At 39.4% G+C, this 25,753-nt stretch overlaps 1 protein-coding gene and 1 pseudogene across 2 annotated transcripts in view; both read left to right on the plus strand.

The window, feature by feature from the left end:
* The window catches only part of Plcl2 (phospholipase C like 2), a 180,458-nt gene that overhangs the window by 143,531 nt on the left and 11,174 nt on the right, over nucleotides 1-25,753 (plus strand). For both annotated transcript variants that reach the window (XM_076842423.1, XM_076842454.1), the window contains exon 5: nucleotides 18,841-18,950. In XM_076842423.1, coding sequence (XP_076698538.1) covers nucleotides 18,841-18,950 — 110 coding nt within the window. The remainder of the gene's footprint in view (nucleotides 1-18,840; nucleotides 18,951-25,753) is intronic.
* Nucleotides 8,760-13,019, plus strand: LOC143412139 (thioredoxin-like protein 1; annotated as a pseudogene).

The following is a 25,753-nucleotide window of genomic DNA, read 5'->3' on the forward strand; positions in this document are numbered from 1 at the left end:
GGAACCTGCATCAGACTCCTCAGCCCCTTAGGGGAACCTAGTAGGTGTCCTCAGATCTAAATAAAGTAAAGGATCTCACAACATCTCTCCTCCTAAAGATTGCATGCTGACCCATCAGCTCCTTTTCTAGGCACTTACTAATTAACTAGTAATTAGTGAAGCTATGGGACGTCAAGAGGTGGCAAGATCATCAGTGGTCTCCCTCTCTTCCTTCAAAAGGGAACTTCATTGCTAATAAGGAAGCACAGAAGAAATTATGTTAGTAAAGGTGACAATTCATCCAGGGCAAAGAAATGGTCTTTAGAAACCCCACCTCACCACCCTCTGTCTCCTGTACCCATCCCAGTTCTGCTAATGACACACACCTATAATCCCAGCTACGTGGGAGGCTGAGGCAGGAAGATCATAAGTTTGAGGCCAGCCTGGGCAATTTCACAAGATCCTGTCTCAAATTAAGAGCTGGAGGTGTAGCTCAGTGGCAGCACTTGCCTAAGCATATGCAAGGCCTGGAATTCCATCCCTAGTAGCACAAACAAAAAGATACTCCTTCGATTTTCATACTAATAGTATTCTTTCTGAGCGTGATCATAATGTCCTAGTGATGTTTATTTAAAATGCATTTTCTTTGCATTATCCCCCCTCCATATTGAATCTTTGGGGATGAATCTCCAGAATTTGGAAATTTGGAAACATAGAAACTTTTTCCAGGGTAGAGCAGAGCCATCCCCCTTTCTGATGCATGCTTTGACCCTGTGTCTCTTTCCTCTGCCCTCAAAGGGACCGAGTTGACTCTCAGACTCAGACAGGTGCTGGCTGCATGATTGGAGTGACAGCCAAGTTATCTTTCTAGAACAGCAAGCTTCTTCTTTGTAACACAGCTTTGACCAGTGAAATTTCCCCTATGCTACAAATGAATGTGCAGGGAGTTTGGGGAACACTTGACCTTCCTGGAGAACCTTTTCTGTGATCACATCCCAAAGCTGTACTCTCTTGTCACATCTTTTTTCATTCTTCCTTTGTAAACCCACAGTCTCTGAAAGTATTATTTTCATTCAAATAGCAACTCTCAGGATTGTTTCACTGCTCTGTTGGGGAGGTTCAGAAGTGACCCTCTCTATGTAGGCTGTTTTAAACTCTAGAACTTGCATTTAAAAACTGCTTTTTTGGCTACTTTTCTTTCTATTATAATTTCCTATTACAGCTGAAAAGAACCACCGTTCAAGTAAAGTCCGAAGACAAAATGAATCACCTTTTCCATACAAATACTAGAAAGTTTAGAAGGCTCAAAATATATAAAACCTGATAGATATCCTCAAATATTGAAAATAAATTAGCCTAGATGATCTCAAAGAACTTTTCTGCTTTCAAATGCTATAGTCTGCAAATCCTATAATCTAATATAAATACATAGGGGATTATAAAAGGCAATATATTAGGAATCAGGTAAAAGGGGAAAAAAGCATTCTAAGAATGTTTTAATAGTACTTAGAAATAGATCTTCTTAAAACAAGGAATTTAAAACAGCTTTAACTTCTATTCTTTTGTTATAAGTCATTATACTCATTGCAGGGCATGCTGTGTTGATAACACATTAACATAGTAAAGAAGTAGCACAGTCATGTATTTGTGGACTGTGTTCCATGACAAGGTGTTGTATTAATCACTCATCCAAGATTTTTAATAAGATGAAAGGTCTCTGCTATCATGAAACATGAAAGGAGTGAGTGGCACAGATAACAGGTGTAAATGAAGCGTGAAGGAAGGAGCTCTCCCTGAGGTTTTGTTGGCAGAGAAGAGGCTTTGAGCTTGGGGCTTGAGGAAATATAGGATTCATATATGTTAAGCAGAAGGACATGGCATTTTAGGTAGGCAAAGCTTAGAATTCTTCATCATGAAGGTGTGCTGTCAGTATGCATGAAATATATTGTCCTGGCTAAAAGGAGATATTTGATCAGGAAATTGTAGAAACTAGGGTTGGAATTCAAGTTGGGCTTAATGATTCAAGCCTCTGATTCAAGGCTAAAGCATTTGGGGTTGATTTTCTAGGCCAACCTCTCCCAAAATCTAATTCAAGGAACATTTGTCATTCTCTTGGGCAAAGGATTTCATCATTAAATATCACAATACAATTTACACCCTTTAGAGAGTCTCAGTGCACACCAGCATGCTAAATGTCCTCCAGTTTAGTTCAGTATGTTCCAAACTTATTTCGTTACAAAGCCCTTCCTTGCTTTGAGTTCTCTCCGTCAATGTCTTGAACACTGAGGAAACTGTTTTAGGCAGCGGGGCCATGAAATCATTAGTGAACACTCGGGGAATCTGATCAACTTGCTTTCTTCCTGTGTGTTTGTGTTCCACTGCTATTTCCTGAGAGAGATTGTGGAGGCCTGAAATGTTGGCACAGGAAGAGTTGGTGGCAAGGTCTGTTTTAGGTGTGGTATGCAGATCACAGGAGGGTGGTCATGCAGAAATGTCTGGTGAATTGCCAAGAGGACCTAAAGTGAAGCTTGGAATGGAGATATCAGGCCAACAGGTTGAACTGGCTATCATGCAGATGGAAGCACTGCTTGTGGAATGAGTTCTGTCAGGAAGAAAGGACAGGCAGGAGATTCAGAAAGCCCTGGGACACGAATGAGACTGATTCTGAACCAAAGGTCTTCTCCTTCAAAACTTAAAATCGTCTCACCATACCTAATCCCGTATCCTGCTCTACTTTGTCTTTTTCTATAACAATCATTATTTAAAAAATATTTTTTAGTTATACATGGACATAATATCTTTATTTTTGTTTACTTATTGTTATATGTTGCTGAGGATTAAACCCAGTGCCTCACATGTGCGAGGCAAGCGCTCTGCGACTGAACCATGACCCCCCCATTATTATTTTTTTAATATTTATTTTTTTAGTTGTAGTTGGACACAATACCTTTATCTTATTTATTTATTTACTTTTTATGTGGTGCTGAGGATCAAACCCAGGGACTCACACATGCTAGGTGAGCTCTCTACTGCTGAGCCACAACCCCAGCCCACAATCATTACTTTTTTTTAACATACATATAATTAACCTATGCTGGTAGATTGATATCTGTCTTCTTCCAGCCAGAACACAAGTCTCAAAGGCAGGAAATCAGTTAATAACATCCAAGCACCAAGAACAGAGGCTGGCACTCAGAAAATGTGTGTTGAGCTGAGCTTAATCCAGGATGCTGCTGTTATCTATTCATGCATCTAGTCAACAGACATTGGTTAGGTCCTTACTCTCCTCAGATCAGAAGCTGGGGATACCAAAGAAGACATGGGCCCTGCTTTCAGTGGACTGTGGGTGGAGTGTTGAAGAGAGGTGTGTAAGAGCTTCTTGCTGCCACCAGAGTGTGAGTGGAGTAGTGCGTGCCCTTTTCCACAGCCCTAGCCACACTAAGGAGGGTGCTCTGTTTAGGGGCAGATAGTTGAACCAGATTCAAGGCTGGAGTGGAATTGAGAAGGTGGTTTGTCTAAGAGCCAAGGCAGGTGAGCTCAGGCTCCAGCTGGAGGGAAGATCATGTGCAGGGCAGTAAGGCCCATGCAGGCAGCAGCGTTGGCCATGTGGAGCATCATGTGGCCAGTACAGGAGAAGCAAACGAGGCTGGAGAGGCTGGCCAGGGTTTTCAACAGAACATCAGACCAACAAACTGGTGTGTTAGACTGAACATAAAGAATTCTGTATGACCAAATCAACATTCTGATGATCATGCTGACAGGATTTTTTGCTGAGTTGGAGTGGAGTGGGAGGAAAGAAAGAGGGGCCTGGTAAGACTGGATTGTTTGTGCTGTCCTGGAGGGATGGAGCTACTGTTCATAGAGATGGGAAAGAGGATGGCACACATTTGAGGGGAAAGAACAGAGGTTTGTTTTTGACAAGTTAGATGCCTTGTTGACTTCCAAGTGTAATTTTCTGGGGTGAGGTTGACACTAGAGTTTTAAATTTGGAAGTCCTAACACAATGGTGCTCTTTCAAGCTGGAAGATTGAGTTATCTCTCAGGTAGAGAATAAGGAGTCCTGGCCCCCTCGTGTTTAGATGCTGGGGAAATGCAGAAGAACTTACACAAGTGATTGAGGGGCAGTAGACAGAAGGGCAGGATGAGACTTGTATCTTCCGTGGGTGGAGTGAATGAGGTATTGCAAGAAGATGCCACTTTTCTCTGTCAGATCCAAACTGCATGAGAGTCTTCAGCATTCCCATGAGAGACTTCATTGTATCCAACTCATGAAGTCTCAGTGAGAATACAGGGCAAACCGATAACTGTCTCATGGGGATGCATGTAAGTTGGGTCCATGCCTCAGAAAGGCCAAATGACAATAGTTATAAGAATTATAAATTATATATACTTCAAGCCAGCAATTCCATTTTTTCAAGAGTTTTTTTCTACAGGTATGATTACATACTTTACCATGTGCAGTTTTCTACAGGTATGATTACATACTTTACCATGTGCAGTTTTCTTTGTTAATACTGAGAACAACCTAAATGTTCCAACAGGGGATTAAATACATTTTATGATATACCCTTATGAGGGAACATTGTGCTACCATGATAAAGAATAAAGAAGTATGTGTGTACATGTGTTCACACACACTGCAGGTATATACATCTATAAGGAATAACTCATATATACACATATCGGTAAAAGTATAAAAACAGGAATTTCAAAAGCAAAGCAAAAGAAAACACTGTGTGTTATTTGTAAGTATTTATTTTAAAAGCTGGGAGGGGAGAATAGCTGTGTGCTGTGAGCACATCACTCTCTGGAAGAAAACTTGGGATAACAGTGGGTGCCTGGCAGGAGGAGATCTAGGGGCCTGGGAAATGGGAAAGAAAAGACAATGTCCTGTATACCAGTTTAGACTTTTTAACTTGTTGAACCATATGAGTATATTATCTGTTGAAAATTCAAATAAAAAGAGGTGTAAAAAATAAAGAGACTCGTGTATGGGGTACAGTGATAAGGGTCTTGTGTGTTGTGGTGATTGTGCCAAACTGGGAGAAGGGAAGAATTGATGTATGTGGTGATCTAAGCAAAAATACTCCAGGCATACCAAAAAAAAAAAAATCTGTTTGTTTGTCTGTTTGCAATGCTAGGAGATCAAACCCAAGGCTTTGTGTGTGCTAGACAAGTACTCTGTTTAAAAAAAAAAAAAAAAAAAAAAAAAAAAAGTACTCTGTGCATTAGTGAAGAAGGGTTTTATATTGTATTTCTGGATTAAATTAAATAAGGATCTTGCTAACACAATTCCTCCTGGGATTATGCCCTCTGGAGTCACATAGCCACGGGTTGAGAACGGCTTGACGGGTCCCACAAAGGACCAAGAGTGATGCAGCTTCAGCTCACCTAGATTTACCCAGATGGAAATGCTGGCAGGGAAAGAAAAACCTCCCTCGGGTAATTCATTCACAAATTGTACTGCTTTGGGCTTGGCATCACACAGATCTTGTCATCCATCTGGGTTTCAGGGCTATATTTAAGAGACCTGGTTTATCTATCCTGTCTTGGGTGGAATGGGATTTAACAGTTCAAAATCCATCTTAAAAATAATGTGGCTTTCCTTAATGCCAAGATTATTTGGTAAGAAGGCCAAGAAAAAGAGACTACCAACTGGAACTGTTTGAAGAGCAACTAGGCTGTCCACATCTCCCCAAGAACAAGGGTGAAACACTCCCACGTCAGCAGTGTACCCTCACTCTAGACCCCTGGAGTCTGGGGCAGAGTGTTTACAAAGGCTATTTAAACAGGCACTATGTGAGAATTGGAAAAAGGGATCCAGATTATCCACTCTTTTGTTCTCTGGATAGTATGCTACCACAATACTTTGTGCAGACCATATTAGATCAGTCCTTTTAATATTGTTGGTGAATTGACCTCTTGAATGAGGGTCCAAATAAACCTGTGTCATGTAAGAATTCCATCTTCTAGGAAATATCCCACAACACCAAGTTTAGGGAATTTGAAATAAATTAGAATTATAAATATCTAATTATTCTGTCACCATCTAAAAGGTTTACCTTTTGCCTTCAGTTTTTATTTTTCGGCACACACACACAGATGTATTTCAACTGGTTATTTATAATAGAAGAGCTTTTTAGGAAAGCAAATTTTCAGCTGAAAAACGAATCATTATCTCAATTAAGATTTGTACGTCTCTCATGAGTGTTTTTCTTAATTACATTTGCTTCTTAAAAAGTTTAGCCATGTGCAACATGATGTATTTTAAATTCATATCATTTAGATTGAGAAAATCCCAACCATAATGTTTGAAAGGTCATCTGCTTTACGTCTGGCAAGGAAGCATGGCATTCATTTCAGTTGGAAGAGGAGGCGATGCCATAGTTCTGCCTTGGCCCCACCTACCATTTAAAGCAAAAACTGCTTCTTCAGATTTTTTTATTATATGTATCGTGCTTTTTATTCTTAGGGCTGATTAGATTTCATCTAAGTTCGTTATCTGTGATAGGCAGCAAGAGAACTTAATAGACCTGGAAATTTCTCTTCTGCACATTCGAGGATAGTTACAGGCAGTTGCACTAATGTTCTGAGTTAATTACATCATCTTGAAGACTTTGAACTCATCTATTAATTTTCATAAAACATGATTCTTTTTTGTCATTAAGTTTTAGTCTCCTCCAAACCCTTCCAATATTTAAATTACAAAGTACTTTGAAATAGTAACTAGAAAACTATGTGAAACAAACATCTTCATGTCAAAAATTTGGACTGTTTAGATTTTAAAGAAATAGCAAAGAAAGAAGTGCTAACTTTCCAAAGATGTTTCTTTACATAAAAATCCAATAAGGTACCATCATGTGGCCATACCAGTTCTTAAAATTTAACACTGTAGGTATAAATCAAAAGTTAAATAACTTGTTCCATCCCCACCACAGACCTAGGCCTGACTTTGTTCTTCCTCACATGATCTGTATCTTCCATTCCCTTGAGACTAGAATGGAATTGAACTCTTATAGACATCATCTGACCTTAGGTTTTCCATTGTCCTTTCTCTGCTGTTTGACAATATACTGTTTAATGCTTTGGTTCTCAAGTTATTTACCACCAAGGAATTTGAGCAAGTTTTCTCCTTGGTTAACATCCCGGAAGAAAAATAGTTCACTGCTTTTCCTGAGGATCAGAAGCTAAGAGTCTTGGAGTCAGAGGAATCTAATAGTAGATTCTTTGGCACAAGACAACCAAGGCTCAAAGGCACCCTTTCTTCAAAAGAGCAACATCCCAGGCCCAGCCAGGTCTATGTGTGAGACACAGATCATTTGCTGATTTCTAAGTGTTGACTCATATTTCTGTATACTTCATTGGATTTGTGTAATATGTTGACAATCTTCAAACGTTGATACTTTTAAACACAATATGTGTTTGACTGTTAAATAATATATTACATTGTAATTGTGTCATACTGGCCAGTGGACTAGTTACCTGGTTACTGTTGATTTTCAGCTGAGGCTTAGTAACATTTAAAGAATTCAATTTCTTTGCCCAAATTAAGTGTTACCTCTTAGTTGAAGAATCATAGAATCTTAGTTCTTTTCCCTTTCTCTTTAACAGGTGCCCCCAGATATTACATTTTACCTTTAAGAAAACTTGGATGAGACCAAGTCTTGTTTGAGAATTTTATAATGCCATTTAGTTCAAATCAAACTAGTATATGGGACATAGACTAAGAAAAATTATAATTTTTATAAAATTTTATAAAAATTATATAATAAAAATGATAATTTTACTAAATAGTTAGCTGCAAGATAATGAACAAGTGAACATGACTCTGAAATATACAAATTTATGACAAAAATGTGCTGGCATAGTATTTGGAAGATATTGGAAACGAACAGGGATATAGATCTTGTTCCTGAGAGAATACCCTACGTCTCATTCCCTCATCATTACTGGCCTGGTTTCTATCTCTGAACCTGAAGATTACTCTCACAGTGGGAATTCTTATCAGCGTCACTATTCAGCCACGGCAGCATCCACATGATCCAGGCTGCCTGTTATTTTCCCCACGTCTGCCTGGTAGCTTTCCACAAGTCTGTCAGGCAGTGCTTGCCATGTAAGCTGAGAGCCACATCCTGTAAGGACATCAGGACTCTTTGGTCTTAAGCTTATATTTTAGTAACTTCTAAATTTTGATTTTGCTGAGGATCATCACAAAAGTAATTTTTCTCAGGATCAATAAAATTCCATTTATTTTCAGAACTGTGTAGGTTTTTCTTAGCTGTGATTCATCCATAAAAATTACTTATGCTTTAGAGCTGGAAAGCTCTCAGTTTCAGCCCCTAATGCTGCAGATGAAGAAACAGAGGCTCCATGGAAAACCTTGGTGTGTGGCAGCAGAACCCTATATTTCTCATATTTAAGAAAGTGTTTGAATGGAAATCAGCACAGCATATAATCAAGTGACCTGCACGTAGTGTGTGATCAGTAAATGATAGCCCTCTAAGGTGTCTGCTAAGGGAAAGACAGCAGCTCTGTTCTGTCCTTCTGACTTGCAGAGAAGGAGAAGCTGGTTTGGGTAGTGCTGCATCTTCCCATCCTTTTAGATATGTGGGGCTCCACTTGGCAAGCATCATTAAGAGCCTGCTTGTGAGGGCTGCTGCTGTGCACTGCAACCATCTGAATCAACAGTCCCCTTCCTGAGTGCAGGGACTGTCACTCTAAAATAGATGCAGTATAGACAGGCCTATAAAACATTCACTGATAATGAGCAAACCTGGAACATGCAAAACAGTCAGGTATTTACTTGGTGTAAGTGCAAAGGAGTGATTTCATGCCAGGGTTTTCTAGTGTAGTTAATAAGAAGGAAGGAGGTAGAACTACCTTCTGTAGGCTGACTAGAGGAAGAGCCACCAGAGGGGCCAGGTTTTGTTTCTGAACAGAGTAACACAAGGCTCTGGCATCAGGGACGGAGCACCAGTGGTTGTGATTGAGCTGTGCCAGTTGCTCCAGGGCCTGCATCCTAGGCTCTGGCTGTCAGCTTGTCTGTTGAGGATAGGAGCTAAGCAGAGAGCCCTCCCTAATCACAGCTCAGCATCCTTACTACTCCACTCAGGACACCATGGCTAGCAAAGGCCAGCACAGGGAGTGATAAAGGATTCTGTCTCACTCGTTATGTAACTTTGCAATATAGTCACTTAACAGTTTTGCAGTAGGTATAAAGGGCATTCAGATCTATCATAGAGGAATTTAATATATTTCTCATTTTCTGTCTAATCACTTAAGTAAAAACATAGGATGTGGGTTTTCAGAAATTTAAACTTGTTTATTACTTTTTGATTCTAATATTAAGTTATTTTAAATGATCCACTATTTGTAATTTATCATGTGGAGTTTTACATTGTACTATAGAATCTTCCATACATAACATGCTACCTAGTACAAAAATCCTAAGTTGGTATTATACCTAGAGTTTATTTTGGCATTGAATTTTAAAAACCAAGTTATTGTTATGTAGTTTCATGTCATCATTTGAATGCTGTAGCCATCTTTACTAATGCCTCCAAACTCAGCCATTATGTTCCAAAACAAAATTTTAAAGATGTTTTTATGGAAGGGTTATGCTAGGTTATATGCACTAGTTTCCATTCCCAGTTTGCTGCCTGTGCTTCTAGAGTCTGTAGCTTTTTATGAAGTGTTTCTCATATTTAAGAAAGTGTTTGAATGGAAATCAGCACAACATATAATCAAATGACCTACACATAGTGTGTGATCAGTAAATGCTAGTGGCCTGCCAATTAGTACTATTACTTCAAGAATCAAGAATTGGAGTTTCACAAGACAGGGATGCCCTCTATCACCACTTCCATTCAATTTAGTTCTTGAAATACTAGCCAGAGCAATTAGACAGACAAAAGAAATTAAAGGCATAAAAATAGGAAAAGAAGAACTTAAATTATCGCTATTTGCGGATGACATGATAATATATTTAACAGACCCAAAAGGGTCTACAAAGAAACTATTAGAGCTAATAAATGAATTCAGCAAAGTGGCAGGATATACAATCAACACGCATAAATCAAAGGCATTCCTGTATATCAGCAACAAATCCTCTGAAATGGAAATGAGGACAACCACTCCATTCACAATATCCCCCACAAAAAAAAAAAATACTTGGGAATCAACCTAACAAAAGAGGTGAAAGATTTATACAGTGAAAACTACAGAACCCTAAAGAGAGAGATAGAAGAAGATCTTAGAAGATGGAAAAATGTACCCTGTTCATGGATAGGCAGAACTAACATCATCAAAATGGCGATATTACCCAAAGTTCTCTACAGGTTTAATGCGATGCCAATCAAAATCCCAACAGCATTTCTTGTAGAAATAGACAAAGCAATCATGAAATTCATATGGAAAAACAAAAGACCCAGAATAGCAAAAGCAATTCTAAGCAGGAAGTGTGAATCTGGAGGTATAGCGATACCAGAGTTCAAACTGTACTACAAAGCAATAGTAACAAAAACAGCATGGTACTGGTACCAAAACAGGCGGGTGGACCAGTGGTACAGAATAGAGGACACAGAAACCAATTCACAAAAGTACAACTTTCTTATATTTGATAAAGGGGCTAAAAGCATGCAATGGAGGAAGGATAGCATCTTCAACAAATGGTGCTGGGAAAATTGGATATCCATATGCAACAAAATGAAACTGAATCCCTTTCTCTTGCCATGCACAAAAGTTAACTCAAAATGGATCAAGGACCTAGATATCAAATCAGAGACACTGTGTCTGATAGAAGAAAAAGTTGGCTCCGATCTACATATTGTGGGGTTGGGCTCCAAATTCCTTAATAGGACGCCCATAGCCCAAGAGTTAATAACAAGAATAAACAAATGGGACTTACTTAAACTAAAAAGTTTTTCCTCAGCAAGAGAAACAATAAGAGAGGTAAATAGAGAGCCTACATCCTGGGAACAAATTTTTACCCCTCAGACTTCAGATAGAGCCCTAATTTCCAGAATATACAAAGAACTCAAAAAATTAAACAATAAGATAACAAATAACCCAATCAACAAATGTGCCAAGGACCTGAACAGACAATTCACAGAGGAGGACATACAATCAATCAACAAGTACATGAAAAAATGCTCACCATCTCTAGCAGTCAGAGAAATGCAAATCAAAACCACCCTAAGATACCATCTCACTCCAGTAAGATTGGCAGCCATTATGAAGTCAAACAACAACAAGTGTTGGCGAGGATGTGGGGAAAAGGGTACACTTGTACATTGCTGGTGGGACTGCAAATTGGTGCGGCCAATTTGGAAAGCAGTATGGAGATTCCTTGGAAAGCTGGGAATAGATCCACCATTTGACCCAGCTATCGCCCTTCTCGGACTATTCCCTGAGGATCTTAAAAGAGCGTACTACAGGGATACTGCCACATCGATGTTCACAGCAGCACAATTCACAATAGCTAGACTGTGGAACCAACCTAGATGCCCTTCAATAGATGAATGGATAAAAAAAAAAATGTGGCATCTATACACAATGGAGTATTACGCAGCATTTAAAAATGACAAAATCATGGAATTTGCAGGGAAATGGATGGCATTAGAACAGATTATGCTAAGCGAAGCTAGCCAATCCTTAAAAAACAAATGCCAAATGTCTTCTTTGATATAAAGAGAGCAACTAGGAACAGAACAGGGAGGAAGAGCATGAGGAAAAGATTAACATTAAACAGAGACGAGTGGAGGGAGAGAAAGGGAGAGAAAAGGGAAAGCATATGGAAATGGTAGGAGACCCTCAATGTAACACAAAATTACATATAAGAGGTTGTGAGGGGAAAGGCAGGGGAAACAAGGGAGAGAATTGAACAACAGAAGATGAGGTAGAGAGGGAAGATGGGAGGGGAGGGGAGGGGAGGGGGGAAAGTAGGGGATAGGAAAGACAGCAGAATACAACAGTCACTAATATGGCATTATGTAAAATTGTGAATGTGTAATTGATGTGATTCTGCAATTTGTATTTGGGGTAAAAATGGGAGTTCATAACTCACTTGAATCAAATGTATGAAAGATGATATGTCATGAGCTTTGTAATGTTTTGAACAACCAATAATAAAAAAAAATTGGAATTTCAAAGCCAGAGTCATTGTGGCCCCCTTCTCCCCCTGCCAGGCTCTCTGTGATGATGGTGAGAGTGAAGATGGTTGGGAGTGACCTGATTTATAGCTGGAGCTGAGCACTGCAGGCTCCAGACTCACTGTGGTCAAGTTCACCATAAGAGGGTGCCTTAAGATTAACATTTCTGTTGGTGATATACTCTAGAAATGGTCATTGGTGTGGACTATGTTTGAGGATTCCCCCAGCTTTCAGTTCTATGAGTAATAAATATTCACAGGCTGTTTTCTTGGAAGTAGATGTACATCAGTGTCAGGGAACAGCTGCCACCAACAATATATCAAAATAGGAATTGATCAATATCAAGGAGCTGTGGGATTAGAGGAAAATATCAAGCAACACGTAGAAAATGATCCAGGAAGCAATGAAGACACAGATATTTCAAAAGGCTATATGGATTTAATGCCTTTTATTAACAAGACTGATTGTTAATGTCTCAATGAAAGCAATGAACATGATTTTGACAACTGTTTACGAAAAGACATGACCTTCTTGGAAGTTGACTATGATGAACAGCTACTTATCAGCGTGGCATTCAATCAATTCTGTTAAGCTTTATTCCATGAAATTTATGGGCCAAATAATAGTCAGGATCCTAAATATGTAAAAATTTTATCCACCTACATCAATTTTTATCCTTGAAGAGGAAGAAATAAGTGAACCAACTCAAGCTCTGGAGCTGACAAAGGATGATATCAAAGAAGATGGCGTTGTTCTACTTCATTCTGTTGAGTTAACAGTGTAACTGTATTTGTTCACTCTAATCAGGGTAAAGACGAAACAACAAGAATTCCATATTTTACTGTCATTGGTACTCCAGTCCAGGCAACAAATATGAATGACTTCAGATGAGTAGTTGACAAAAAAAAAAAAAAAAAAAAAAAGGAGAAAGCCACTGAGGTACAAAACCTACTGGAAGACCTATTGCAATCAACTTTGCAGCTCCTGGATAATTGCTTGATTCTCTCCAGAGACTGTCAGTGTTTCGTTCATTGCCATTACCAATAAATCATTGCTTTTGTTCAGACAGTTTCCCTAGTCTTTCTGTTATAATCTTGATACATGTAATTATAAATAAAAGCCACTGTTTTTGCCAAGCTTAAAAAAAAATCAAGAATTGCTCTTATCATCCAAAATGATGAGATCTTTTGTATCAGTATTATGGATATTGAATGAGTAACTGCAGAAACAGAGAAGTATTCCGAAAATTCCACATGACAAAGAAATTTCAACTAGTAGTTTAGTTTTACCTCTTGAAGTAAACTTTTTTTCTTAAGTTTCATGTTAGAGTCCTTTTAGATAAAAGTGAAACAAGAAAACAGAACAAAATCTTGTGCAAGATAATTTGAAAACAAATATCTGTATATGTAAACCAGAAAGGCATTAGAAAGAAAAACAGTAGTGTCCTCTCCTCCCTCCTTCCTTCTGGCCTTCTCCTCGCTTGTCTCCCTCCCTTCCCTCTGCAGCGCAGGCTGAGTTGACCAGCTCATAATTCCTACATCTTCAGTCTTGCCTGTCTGATCCTGGTAAGTCACTGGTGTTTCACCCACATGCTGTGGGTTTTAGAATGTTAACATCGTGGCTTCCAGTATCTCAGTCCCCTCTCCTCACTCTTAGTTAGTTTTCCTCAGAGTGGACCCTAGCCTTCCTGCTAGGAAACCTCCAGGAGTACTTGTGAAACATGTTCATGCCTGGACCCTCCCGACACCTCCTGAACCAGAATCCCCAAGAAGTAGAGAACCTGCATTTTCAACAGGCACCTCCAGCGATCCTGCTGTGCGCTGAGGTTTGAGATGCACTCTAAAGTCTCCCTGACTTCCCTGCAGAGCCTGTCCCCATCACCCTCTGGCAGCTCCTCAACCACATTACCACACATGCAGCCAGACACTCTGAAAATTCTCTGGATTATTGTAGCAGCTTCCCCTGTGCTTATTTGTCTGCTTTTACAGATTCACACCTGCAACAGGCCCACCCAGGGTTCTGCCCAGCACTGGTTAACCCCCACCCTGGTCCACATATCTCTTCTCCTTATAATTAAAGGAAAATGAATTTTGTAGCAAAACAGTTGGGCTTCTTTGGAGGTGGGTTGTGTGACTTAAGAACTCCTAAACTTTTTGCTTCATCTTGTTTTTGCCAGTTACTTTAAGATTTACTCTACTGTTTAGACAAATAATGTGGATTACCGAAGGAAAAGAAATTCTGCTTTTAAATTTCTTGATAAGATTAGGACCTTGTTTTGTCGGGTTCATTCTTTGCTGTAAATAATTTGAAACACAGGGAGGAGGTTACTGAACTCCAACCCAGACAAGGTCTTTATATTTACTATTGATGTAAAGACCCCAGAAGGCCTCCTGTGACTTATTAGAGTAGATTTTTTTTGGGGGGGCGGGTAATTTAGTACCAAGATATAATGAATTTTCATCTTAGATGTATTATTGATTCCTCTTGTTAATATGTATGGAATAATTCAGTTCAAATACAAAAACCTCACTGTATCTCCTGTGTTCTCTAAGAACTGGGCCAGCACTTGTCTAATGGCCCTTGTACCATTCCACCTCACAGCACAATTATTTTATACCATAATCATATCACCAGCTCCTATTAAGAACGGAGATGCTTTTGTTTAGGTTTGGTGGTTGGAAAGCCTGGGGCACTGGGCTCAGACAAACCAAGATTCAAATCCTTCCTCACCATTTCCTTGGAAAGTTCTGTAGGCTGTCTCCATATTCCTGACAAAGTACATGTAAGTGCCTGGCTGTTGTCCTGTGCTTTTCTTGGTTGTGTGTCCTTGGTCCTTGTACTGGACTTTGCATGTCACTGTTAACAGAGAAAGGTAAGATTCTGCTCTATAGGTCAAGGGGAGAAACCTTTTCTTTGCTTAAAAAATAAAATCAGTATATGCTTCCAATCAGTGGATTAGCTAAATCCAAGCCAGTAGATTTTCAAAGATCGACCTCTAAGATTAAAGATGTGTTAGCCAGAAAAATCAAATAAGGAAATAAGTAACAATGGGACACTTAGTCTTAGTTTTTAAAATTCTGGGTTTTATATAACATTTTTCCAGTATTCAATTCATCACTTTTTCATGTTCCTTTTAATTTTGAATTTTGTTTTAAGGGCTGGAAATGAACCCAGGTCCTTATATATCTGTATCACTCAGTTCTGTATCACTGAGCTACTCCCTTGGCCCCCCATTATTAAAGATCTTCTTTAATAATATGCTGTACTTCCCTGTGAAAATTTTATTGGACTATAGATATTTTAAGAGGGGTGAAGTAAGGGGGAATTGTTTCATCTCTTTAATAGACATGTAAAATATGAGCTTTTTAGATACTTAGGAACACATGCAGCTATACTCATTTGTGTATATATTTCCACATTTCTTCCTTATCCATATCCTTTTTTAAAAAATCATTTTAATCATGTTCCTTCTTCAAGTCTCCAATCCTTCTCAAGGCAGCTTGTCCTCATACTGCCTCTGGCCCTGGTTCTTTCTGTCTTCTGAATTTTCTTAAAGCTGCTTTCTTAAAATCTAGGATGCACGAGTGTCTAAGCTCAATATTCTCCACTGTTCCATGCTTATATTATCTGTAGGTTCTTATGCGCTAGTTGGAGTTCAGCCCAGTGTAGCAGCTCCTGTCACTGCTCATTACCTTATGGCTAAGGAGGAGTTATATAAGATAACATAAGCTGTCAGCCCCCGGCAGAATGAAGCTTCCAACCACATACCTGGTGGTTGAACAAAACCCTCCTATTGTTCTGTTACACCTGTGTGCCAGTTTTAGAATATATAACAAGGAAGTATCATGAATGGCCCACATCTGGACAGGTACTCAAAGTCTATGTTCCTATATTAATGTCATTTACGTGTCTCTTCCCAATTTCTTTTTCTCTGTGACATACTGTCCTCAGAGTTTGCTGCCTTCTTGTGTACAAGTGCTACTCCCCCGCCACTTCTCTCTTCCTGTCTTTTCCCTTTCCTGGATTCCAGTCACGGATTCCATCCACCATCTCATGCCTTTGAGACCATGCTGCCTCCTTACTGACAGAAGTATAAACATTATGAGTATTAAGGATCATATTTGGAAATCCAGATCTCTTCCAAAACAGCATTAAAATTTAACAGAAGAGGCAGCATATTAGTGCCTTATCTTTAGGGTCCCAACTGATGGGTGAGTCACTGCAGTCCAGTCTAGGGAGCCTCCCACATGTGAAGAGGGGGAGAGGGAGAGAGAGGGAGTGTGTGGTTAAATGCTCCAGCAAAACCCATGAGTTTTAGAAAAGATTACTGGTCATTGTTTTCATTTTTGCTTTTTGTTTTTTTTCAGTCTGTTAAGCCAGTATATCCAGTGAAAGGAAGAACTAGACATAGGGAATGCAGCTCGCCATCTGAGCTGGTCACCTGCATTGGGATGCGGGAGGATTAGTTAATCAGGTTGGGGTGTCTTCAGGTACCATCATTAGCAAAAGAGGAGTGGGAGAAAGGGAGAGCTGGTCAGTGTGCTAGTTTCCTAGACAATGGAGTAAACTTTACTCATCACTGTTCTTTCTTGGAACCAGTGAGGTTCTCATGCCTTATTAGCATAACAGGAGGTTGAACCACAGTTCCTATCAGAGAGAGAAAAAAATAGAAAATACAGTTTATTATCTTTATCCTACATGTATTGACCTTTGCTTGATGATTAAAGATTCTAAGGAGTAAAGTTGCTATCAGTCACCATGTAGGGTTGCTTTGAAATGGTGTTGCATAGAAAAGGAATTAGAAATGGGAATGTTTAAGCAAAGAGTAAAGTATCAAAAGAACAGAGAAAATGCCTTGTAATAACTACAACAGTTCCACATTATATAACAGCAAAAGATTTGGAACAACTCTACATCCATTGGTAGGGGACTGGCTACCTAATCACCAGCTCATCCACACAGTGGGGTCTCTGGAGCTGTATATAAAGAATGAGCCAGGGCTCTCTATGCTGACGTGAGTGATCTCCATTGTTCAATAATGTGACAAGAAAAGCCAAGATCAGCCAAGATCCAGAACAGTGTACACAGCGTACTGCTTTGTGTAAGAAAGGGAAGATTCTGAATGTGTGTACAAATTTACTTGCACTTGCACAGAGAAACAGTACAAGGGGAAGATAAATTTAAAATATACAAGAGGAGGAGGGATCAAGGTAGAGATCAGGAAGGAAGCAGGACTAATACATCTTTATGTGTATGTATGTAGTTCAGCTGTGGAATTATGTCAGGTTTTGACTTAATCTTAAAACAAATTACAACCAAATAAAGCTCATGTGTGCACACACACATAAGACCTAATTGAACCTGAGTTACTTTGTTAATGATGTAACCACATAGATTAAAGAATTATTCCAACTTGGAACACAAGAATTTTAATATGCATTCTCAATAAGATATACTCTTAAGGGCACACATAGAAAAATGCTGAGGGTTTTAAGTATATCTAGCAGTCTTATTATTAGTAGTTTCATTGGTATGGCTAGGAATTCAGATTTTTTTCTACATGAGAGGAAAAAATAAACATAATATTTAAAATGTTATTTTAAAACTCTGTATTAAATTTTTAGTAAGCTCTTTCTGTTAAAATAATATTATGTGTCCTAGATCTGTCTAGTGAAAAGACCTTAGAAAACAATAAAAACTCAGTTAACATTGAACACCCTGATTGTGGAAAGGACGGTGTCTTTTCTCCCTCTCTTCTCCTTCTCCCTCTCTTCTCCTTCTCCCTCCTTTCCACCCACTCCCTCCCTCCCTTCCTCCCTCCCTCCCTCATACACATGCATCATGCATACAGTTTCCTTAGGGGAAATAGCTAGCTCCAGGCCTGAAATGGGAAATGTATTTTAGATGGGTGAGTCTGGAATTTCTTGTGCCAGAAAGCAAGGAAGTTATCAAAGGCTAATTGGTGATTTCAGTAGGGTGTGAGAACCAGTTTGAAGGGTTTCTATTGGCCAAGGATGGGAGGATTGACTATAAGGGAATATGCAAAAAAAAAAGTCTGAGTTATAATGACTACAAGTAGAAGGACCATCATACCCTCTCCCCACTGCTCCCCCCTCATCATTGCAGTGAGAAACCTCTTTGATTATTTTAAAGGACGCTGGGGAATATTCATTTGATCAGGTAAATCCTGGTTAAAGTTTCATAATATAAATTCAAAGTTTAGAGTTCACATCCTTCTCTCCAACCTCTCCCCTTTACGACAGGTTTGGTATCTGAGCTCATATTGACCCTCACTGGGATGGGAAGTTCCTGACTTTGCATTCTTTGCATCCCCAGTAGCCAGCATTATGTTCTTAGTAGAGTTGAAATCTACCTTCTCAGATTTCAGAGACCTGGGTTCCAGTCCCTGCTTTTCTTCCTTCTCCCTGGGCAACCTTCCTCTCAGAAGCCATGTCTCTCTTCTCTAAATTACAACCCTGTAATAATAATCATGTATCCTTCTGCCCTTCAGAACTGACTCTAAGATGCCTTCCACCTTGTTGGAACCATTTCAGTGTTTCCTCCCTATTACTCATTCTTATATGGGAACGATTATTAAGTTCCATTAGTGATTGAAATTGTTTTAGCTCTGCCTAGAAAAACGAATATTGCTGGTTCATTACTACAAACTGGATGGCGAAGTAATACGCTTTGTCTTTTTTATTTCTTTCAGCCATGGAATTCCATGAGCACTTACACAGCATAGGCACCAAGGAGGGTCTGAAGGAACGGAAACTACAGAAAGCAGTGGAGAGCTTTACCTGGAATATCACCATCTTAAAGGTATCTACAGAGTTGTATCTGAGGGTAATAGTGCTGTAGTTGTTCTCTGCTTGCCTTTCTCTCTCAGGATAACATTTCCTTTGTTGTGCATTATCAGCCTTTGAGGCTATACAGCACAGAACAGAAATCACAGTGACAACTCTTCCCCTGTAGAGTTCATGGGCACAGTGGCTTGTCACTGGGGCTCAGAAGGAGCACACAGGACTTCTGGTAGACAGACAAAGACTTCATTTTATCCTGGGAGCATTTTAAGGTTCATAAATGCCCATTGGTATATGTGAAGTAGAAAATACTGATTACAGAGGATTGATTGGGAAATTAAAGATTCTAGTCATTCAACTGTCATTTCACACTTTAAAGTGTAATCAGAGCCCTAATGTTAATATGAACCCAGAAAAAACAATAAGAGGATTGGGTAACGTATAATCCAAGGAAATGCATAAAGGAATTGCCATTTGAAAGAAGTTTTCCTTTAAAGGTGAAGTTGCATATGTTTCTTTCAGAATGCTGCTTTTAAAAATTGACTTGGGTTACTTTTATAATAAAAACAATATATTTTTGTTTTAGAAAATGTCAAAGGCAATAAGCAAAGGTGCACATAATCTCACCATCCAGAGACAGTTAGTGTGGGTTTTCTGCTGTACATTCTTCCAGTATTTTTTTTTTCTGGATTTAATGTGACATAATTTTTTAAAATAACATTGTATATGTACCTTCAAACATTTTTGAGTTTTTATTCCAGGGGTTCTTACTGTTCTTCTTAGTGTTTGAGGATACGAATAATAACAATACAGGACAGTTATTTCATCCTGGATCTTGAACAAGTAAATGTAAAACTGCTTTCTGCTGTTCACCCTCCAAAACTTTATGCTCAGTTGAATTTGAGACTGTAAAGACATTATCATAGCTGCCTCTTTTAGTCTCCTCACTACTCCTCCAGTTTAGAGATCCATTCCTGCCACTGACAACAGTTTTCTGATTTGATTGTGTAAAAGGTCCCCCTTCCAAAGCTAGCAAGCTTGCATTTTCTCATGTTAAACCCCTACTCATTTTATAATTAAAATCATTTTCTTGACTTCTTCAAGCACTTCTCTTCCTACACATGTACTTTTAAGATACATATATATCAAGATCTTCTGCTTAGAATTTAACTCCAATGGTTTGCAGTTCTGTAAACAGCAGAAACAAGAATTTACAATGAAAAGGGATTTGGCGTTACAACTTGCTGACTCACCCCCTTTTAGGGGTGAAGAGTATACCACACATTTCCGCAAACCTCAGGAAAAAATAGCACAGCACTTTAAGCCTGTGGTAGAAACAAATGCTCATTTTCCTTCTATTTTATATAGGCAAGTAGAGGCCTAGAACCAACTTTCCTTGCTCCTCAAGTATGGTCTGGGAACCAGCAGTGTGAGGTCCCTTGGGAGCTTGCTGCGTAGCAACAAAGGGGAAACTTTCTGTCACCCTCTGAAGGCTGGCTGGAATGAACTGATAGATCCATAGAAGGAAAGGTGTATGCATTCCTTTCCTGTGCCCAGGACAGTCATGGGAGTGTGATTACCCAGTAACCCAGGGAGGTCCAGATGCTTATACATTCTTCTAGAGGAGAAAGGGGAGAAATGGGACAATTTTGAGGGGTACTAAATGATTTTAGGTGAATGGGAAAGAATTGGAGGAATCTATGTGTCCTTGCTGTATGATGGAAAGGCTTTCCCTGTGTCTGTTTCTAAAGTTTAAACTCTGTTTAGTAGAACAAGTGTTCATGGGGTCTGACATGTGAGTTTGCTCTGAGTTGGGCTGTCAGCATTTTCGTGGCCGGAGGAATAGAATACCCCGAGTTCCTTCCTCCATTTATTCTTTGCAGTAAACTTGGAGAGATAACATCCCTTTGGGGCTACCAAGTGGTGCCTCCTGGTGGTACAGAGGCTAGGCAGGGTTTGAGTTAACTCCAGATATGGAAGAGTAGAACAGGAAGACATGCTGAGGGAGCTCTGGCACACTGAGGCCAGAGCATGGGCATTATCTAGGGTGCTAAAAAATGTACTCTCCTGAGCCCCACCCCACACCTACTAAACCAGAATATCCAGGAGTGGAACCCAGGAATCTACTTGCCTCTCTTGTTCCTCAGGGAATTCTTAGGCACACTAAAAAATATTGAGTACCATTGCTATAGAATCTTTACTTATTCATCACCCCATTCATTGGAACCACAAAGGAGGAAAAGTGACTGTGTTAGTCAGCTTTTTGTTACTGTGACAAAATACCTGAGAGAAACAGCAGAGGAAAGATTCATTTTGGCTCATGGTTTCAAATGTTTCAGTCTATGCTTAGTTGACTCCTTGCTTTGGACATGAGGCAAGGCAGAATATCATGGTGGAAGGGCATGGTAGAGGAAAACTTGCACACTTCAGCCCTCAGGGCAGCCCCAGAAGCAGAGCATGGGGAGCTGAGGATAACATATAGTCACCAATGTCACTCTCCCAAGAACCTCCTCCCTTCAATTAGGTCTTACCTCCTACAGTGTCCAGCACCTTATGGTAGTCCATTCAGCTATGAATCCATCAGTAAATACATGGATGAGTTTAGTGCCTTTGTGATCTAATCATTTCCCAAAGGTCCCACCTCTGAATATTGTTACACTGGGGACCAAGCCCTCAACACATGAACCTTTGGGGAACATTCTGGATCCAACCATCTCAGGATGTGGGGCGTTCAGTCCCAGACATACCAGGGACTCTGCTCACCCCAAGAGGAGGCACACTGTTGGTAAAGTTCATATGTCTAAAGATATTCATCCTATTGTTTTTTAATCTTGCTTTATTTTATTTTTTATTTGAAAAATGGTTTAAGATACAGAAGTGAACAAAGGAGAAATAAAATCATTCAGGGTCATCACATCCAGAATCATTCACTACTAACAACTTGGCATACTTACTTTTGGTCATTTTTTTATTAAATAAAAAGCATTGATTTGTTTTTATAAATGCATATTTATTATAAAGAATTATTTTAGTGTAGAAAATATAAAAGCACTAAAAGGACTTTAGATCCTCCCTCTAATTAGAACCTTCCTTAAATGTGAGTGACCTTATTCCAGGAAGATTTTCATATGCAGTATATGTGTGCACGGATGGGTGTGTGAATGGAGATGAGTATGACTGAGTTTGAGTCATATCTTTTTTCATGTTGTTGACATTTTTGAAATTGTTATCTATCTCATAGTCCATGACATCTTTGCGTTGTGTCACAGTTACAGTGGCAGTGATGTTCCTTTTTTGGAGTATGACCCACCCCCACACACTTCCACTTGCTTGTTTGATCCAGCCCTCAACATAAAATCATTATTTTTTACTTCTTTGCAAACCTCATTACGATATAATTTATATAAAATAAAATTTTCCAGTTGTAAACATATAATTCGATGATGTATAATGTATATATAGTCATGTAGCCTCCACCACAACTATGATAGAGTATTTCTGTCACCTCCGAAGGTTTCCTTGGGCCTCTTTGTAATAAAATCCTTTGTGTTGGTAACCACTGATCTGATTTCTCCATATATATTTCCACCTGTTCCAGAGTGTTATATAAATGGAATTATATAGGATGCAGTTTTTACTATGTGACGTCTTTCATTTAGCAGAAAGCTTTTTAGATTCATCCACATGTTTCAACAATCCATTTCTTTTTTTTATTAATTTTTATTGTTGGTTGTTCAAAACATTACATAGTTCTTGATATATCATATTTCACACTTTGATTCAAGTGGGATATGAACTCCCATTTTTACCCCGTATACAGATTGCAGACAATCCATTCCTTTTTATTGATGAATAGTATTCTATTTTTATGGATGCAACACACTTTGTTTATACATGAATCAGTTGATGGACATTTGGTTTGTTTCCAATTTTCAACTATTGTGAATAAAGCTGCAAAGAACATTCACATACAAGTTTTTATATGGACATATGTTCTTATTCTTCTTGGGAAAATATCTACGAGTGTAACGGCTTGATTGTTTGGTAAATGTATGTCAGACTTCATAAGAAACTGCCAAACTACTTTAAGAAAAAAAAATTCATTTCGTATTTGCATTTCCCTCAACAGTGTTTGGAGAGTTCCGATTGCTTAGATGATCCTTGTCAACACTTGAAATAATTTGGTTTAGCCATTCTAGCAAATGTATGAAGGCTAAATATCTATGTGTATGTGTGTGTTTAAAAAAATTATGATGGGTCTTGACGTGGTTTTCTTTATGTTTCTTACACTTGAAGTTTGTTAAAATTCTTGGATAGGGGCTGGGGATATGGCTTAAGCGGTAGCCCCGCTCACCTGGCATGCGTGTGGCCCGGGGTTCGATCCTCAGCACCACATACAAACAAAGATGTTGTGTCCGCCGAAAACTAAAAAATAAATAAATAAATATTAAAAAATTCTCTCTCTCTCTCTCTCTCTCTCTCTCTCTCTCTCTCTCTCTTAAAAAATTCTTGGATATGTGGATTTATAACTTTAAATAAATTCAGAAAATTTCAACTATTATTTCCTCCTTCGATTACTCCAGCTATACATATATACTGCTTGGCATTGTCCCATGAGACACAGATGCTTATTCATTTGTTTTTAAGGTGTTTTCTGTGTTTAAAAGAAAATGTTGGCGTTATACTGTCTTCAAGTAATTAATATTGCTGTCTTCTATATTATCTAATATGCCGTTAATCCTGTTTTTTATTATTTTTTTAGTTCTAAATAGACACACGATATCTTTATTTTTATGTGGTACTGAGAATCGAACCCAGTGCCTCACACATGCAAGTCAAGTGCTTTACCACTGAGCTATAGCTCCAGTCCCAGTATGCTATTGATCTCATTTCACGCATTTTATATCAAATTTCATGCATCTCTCCTCTTTACGCTCATCAAATCCTCTGACTTCTTGAACATGTGTAATAGGCAGCCTAAAGCTACTTCCTCCTCTCCCCTCCTCTGAGCTTCAAACTCCAGCCACCGTGGCTTCCTGAATTGCAGGCTCTGTTCTCTGAGCCTGTGGGGCTGCTGGGCTCATGGCCACACCCTTCTACATTATTACCTGGAAACCACACAAAGCGTGCGACACTCTTTTTCAAGGTTTTTGTTTGTTTGCTTATTTTTTGTTGTTTTTTAGTACTGAGGATTGAACCTGGGGACACTTAACCACTGAGCACATCCCCAGCCCTTTTTACATTTGATTTTGAGATAGGATCTCGCTAAGTTGCTTAGGGCCTTACTGAATTGCTGAGGCTGGCTTTGAACGTGGAAGCCTCCTGCCTCATCCTCCTGAGCCACTGGGATCATAGGTGTGTGCCACTGTGCCTGTCATTCATGGCACTCTTGGTATCCTTCTCTCAGACATCACTCTTGTGCTCTCTGAAAGCCATTGTGTTCTGTATTTTGTCCTGTTTTTTAATTGTGTCAGCCCTATTCCTAACTTTTCCACCATCTGCCCATAATATCTTCTGCTACTCCAGCAAATAGAAGAAGAAAAGAGAAGGTCGCTTACTCTGTTCATATCCCTCTGGTTGGGTTGAGTGTTAGGGAGAATTTTGTGGACTCTAGTGACTTGACAATGTAGGTACTGTGAGTTTTAAAAGTTTATTAAATTATGTTATACCCTTTTCTTAGTTTGGTTGCTCCTTGTAGTTTTTTACCTGAGTTTGTTTTGGGTTAATTTTGCTGTTTGGGCTCCTTTTGTTGGAAATTTGGGATGGGAACTCCAGTGCATCTTCATCCCTCCACCATTATCAGAGCTCCTCTACTTTCATTTGCTAAAATGCTCGCTATACTGGTGGTGGTGCTCGCCAGGCCCACTGACTGCCATTCCTAAGATGCTAGGATCTCCTAAGAAGAGTGCAATTTTCACAGGCCTGCTCTTCGTTACCAGGAGCAAAAATTCACTTAGACTAACTCACTAAGGAGGGGTGAGAGATGCTGGCTTATACAGCCCAGGAAGGGCAGGAACCTCCAGGAACTCTGAGACCAGAAACTACAGTTCAGCTTCACATAGTTAGGAAGCTGTTGGAACCCCAGTGGCCCCAGAAGAGTTGTGTCTCTGTGACCAGTGCTCTGCCTGCTTGGCTCTGTGCCTCTGCTCAGTTCTTCTCCCTTTTGCCAGCCCATGCATTGTGCCCATTGGTATTATTTTGGAACTTTTTCTTGCCTTGTTCTGGCCCTGACAGTACCATATAAGCTTTTATTTCAAGTGCTCTAACTATTTGTCTTTCCTAGCTTAGCTCAATCATTTAGCTCCAGACTGAGCAGTCCTAAGATGTATAAGTCTTCTCTTATATCAGGGCTCCTTGGATCAAGCTCTCCCCCTACCTCCATACACTGTGTCCAGGAAGATCTTGTCCTGTAGCACAGAAGCTGGCCACCTTGAGTGGCTATTTCAGTTCCCTACTACCGTTTAACAACCCACTTCAAAACTAGTGGCGTAAAATGATTTCTATTTCTTTTTCCCATTATTCTGTGTGCTCACCAGGCTCAGCCACATGATTTTGTGCTTCATGTGGTATTGGCTGGCTCTATCCTGGGGCAAATTCTGCTGGGCCTGGAACATCAATTAGGCTTTACCCACATGACTGGCATCTCATCTGGGGTGGCTGGGCTTTCATAGCGTCTGTATCACATCTTAAAGTAAGTTGATTGCAGCCCAAGATGTCTCCAGATGAACGGCTGCCAAGCCAGCTCTCCCCATCCTGTGCCACTCTGCCCTCAGAAACCAGACTGACAAGGAAATCCTGCAAGTAATTAGAGATTTGTTCTCT

The sequence above is a fragment of the Callospermophilus lateralis genome, chromosome 1, assembly GCF_048772815.1.
Source record: "Callospermophilus lateralis isolate mCalLat2 chromosome 1, mCalLat2.hap1, whole genome shotgun sequence".
Lineage (NCBI taxonomy): Eukaryota > Metazoa > Chordata > Mammalia > Rodentia > Sciuridae > Callospermophilus > Callospermophilus lateralis.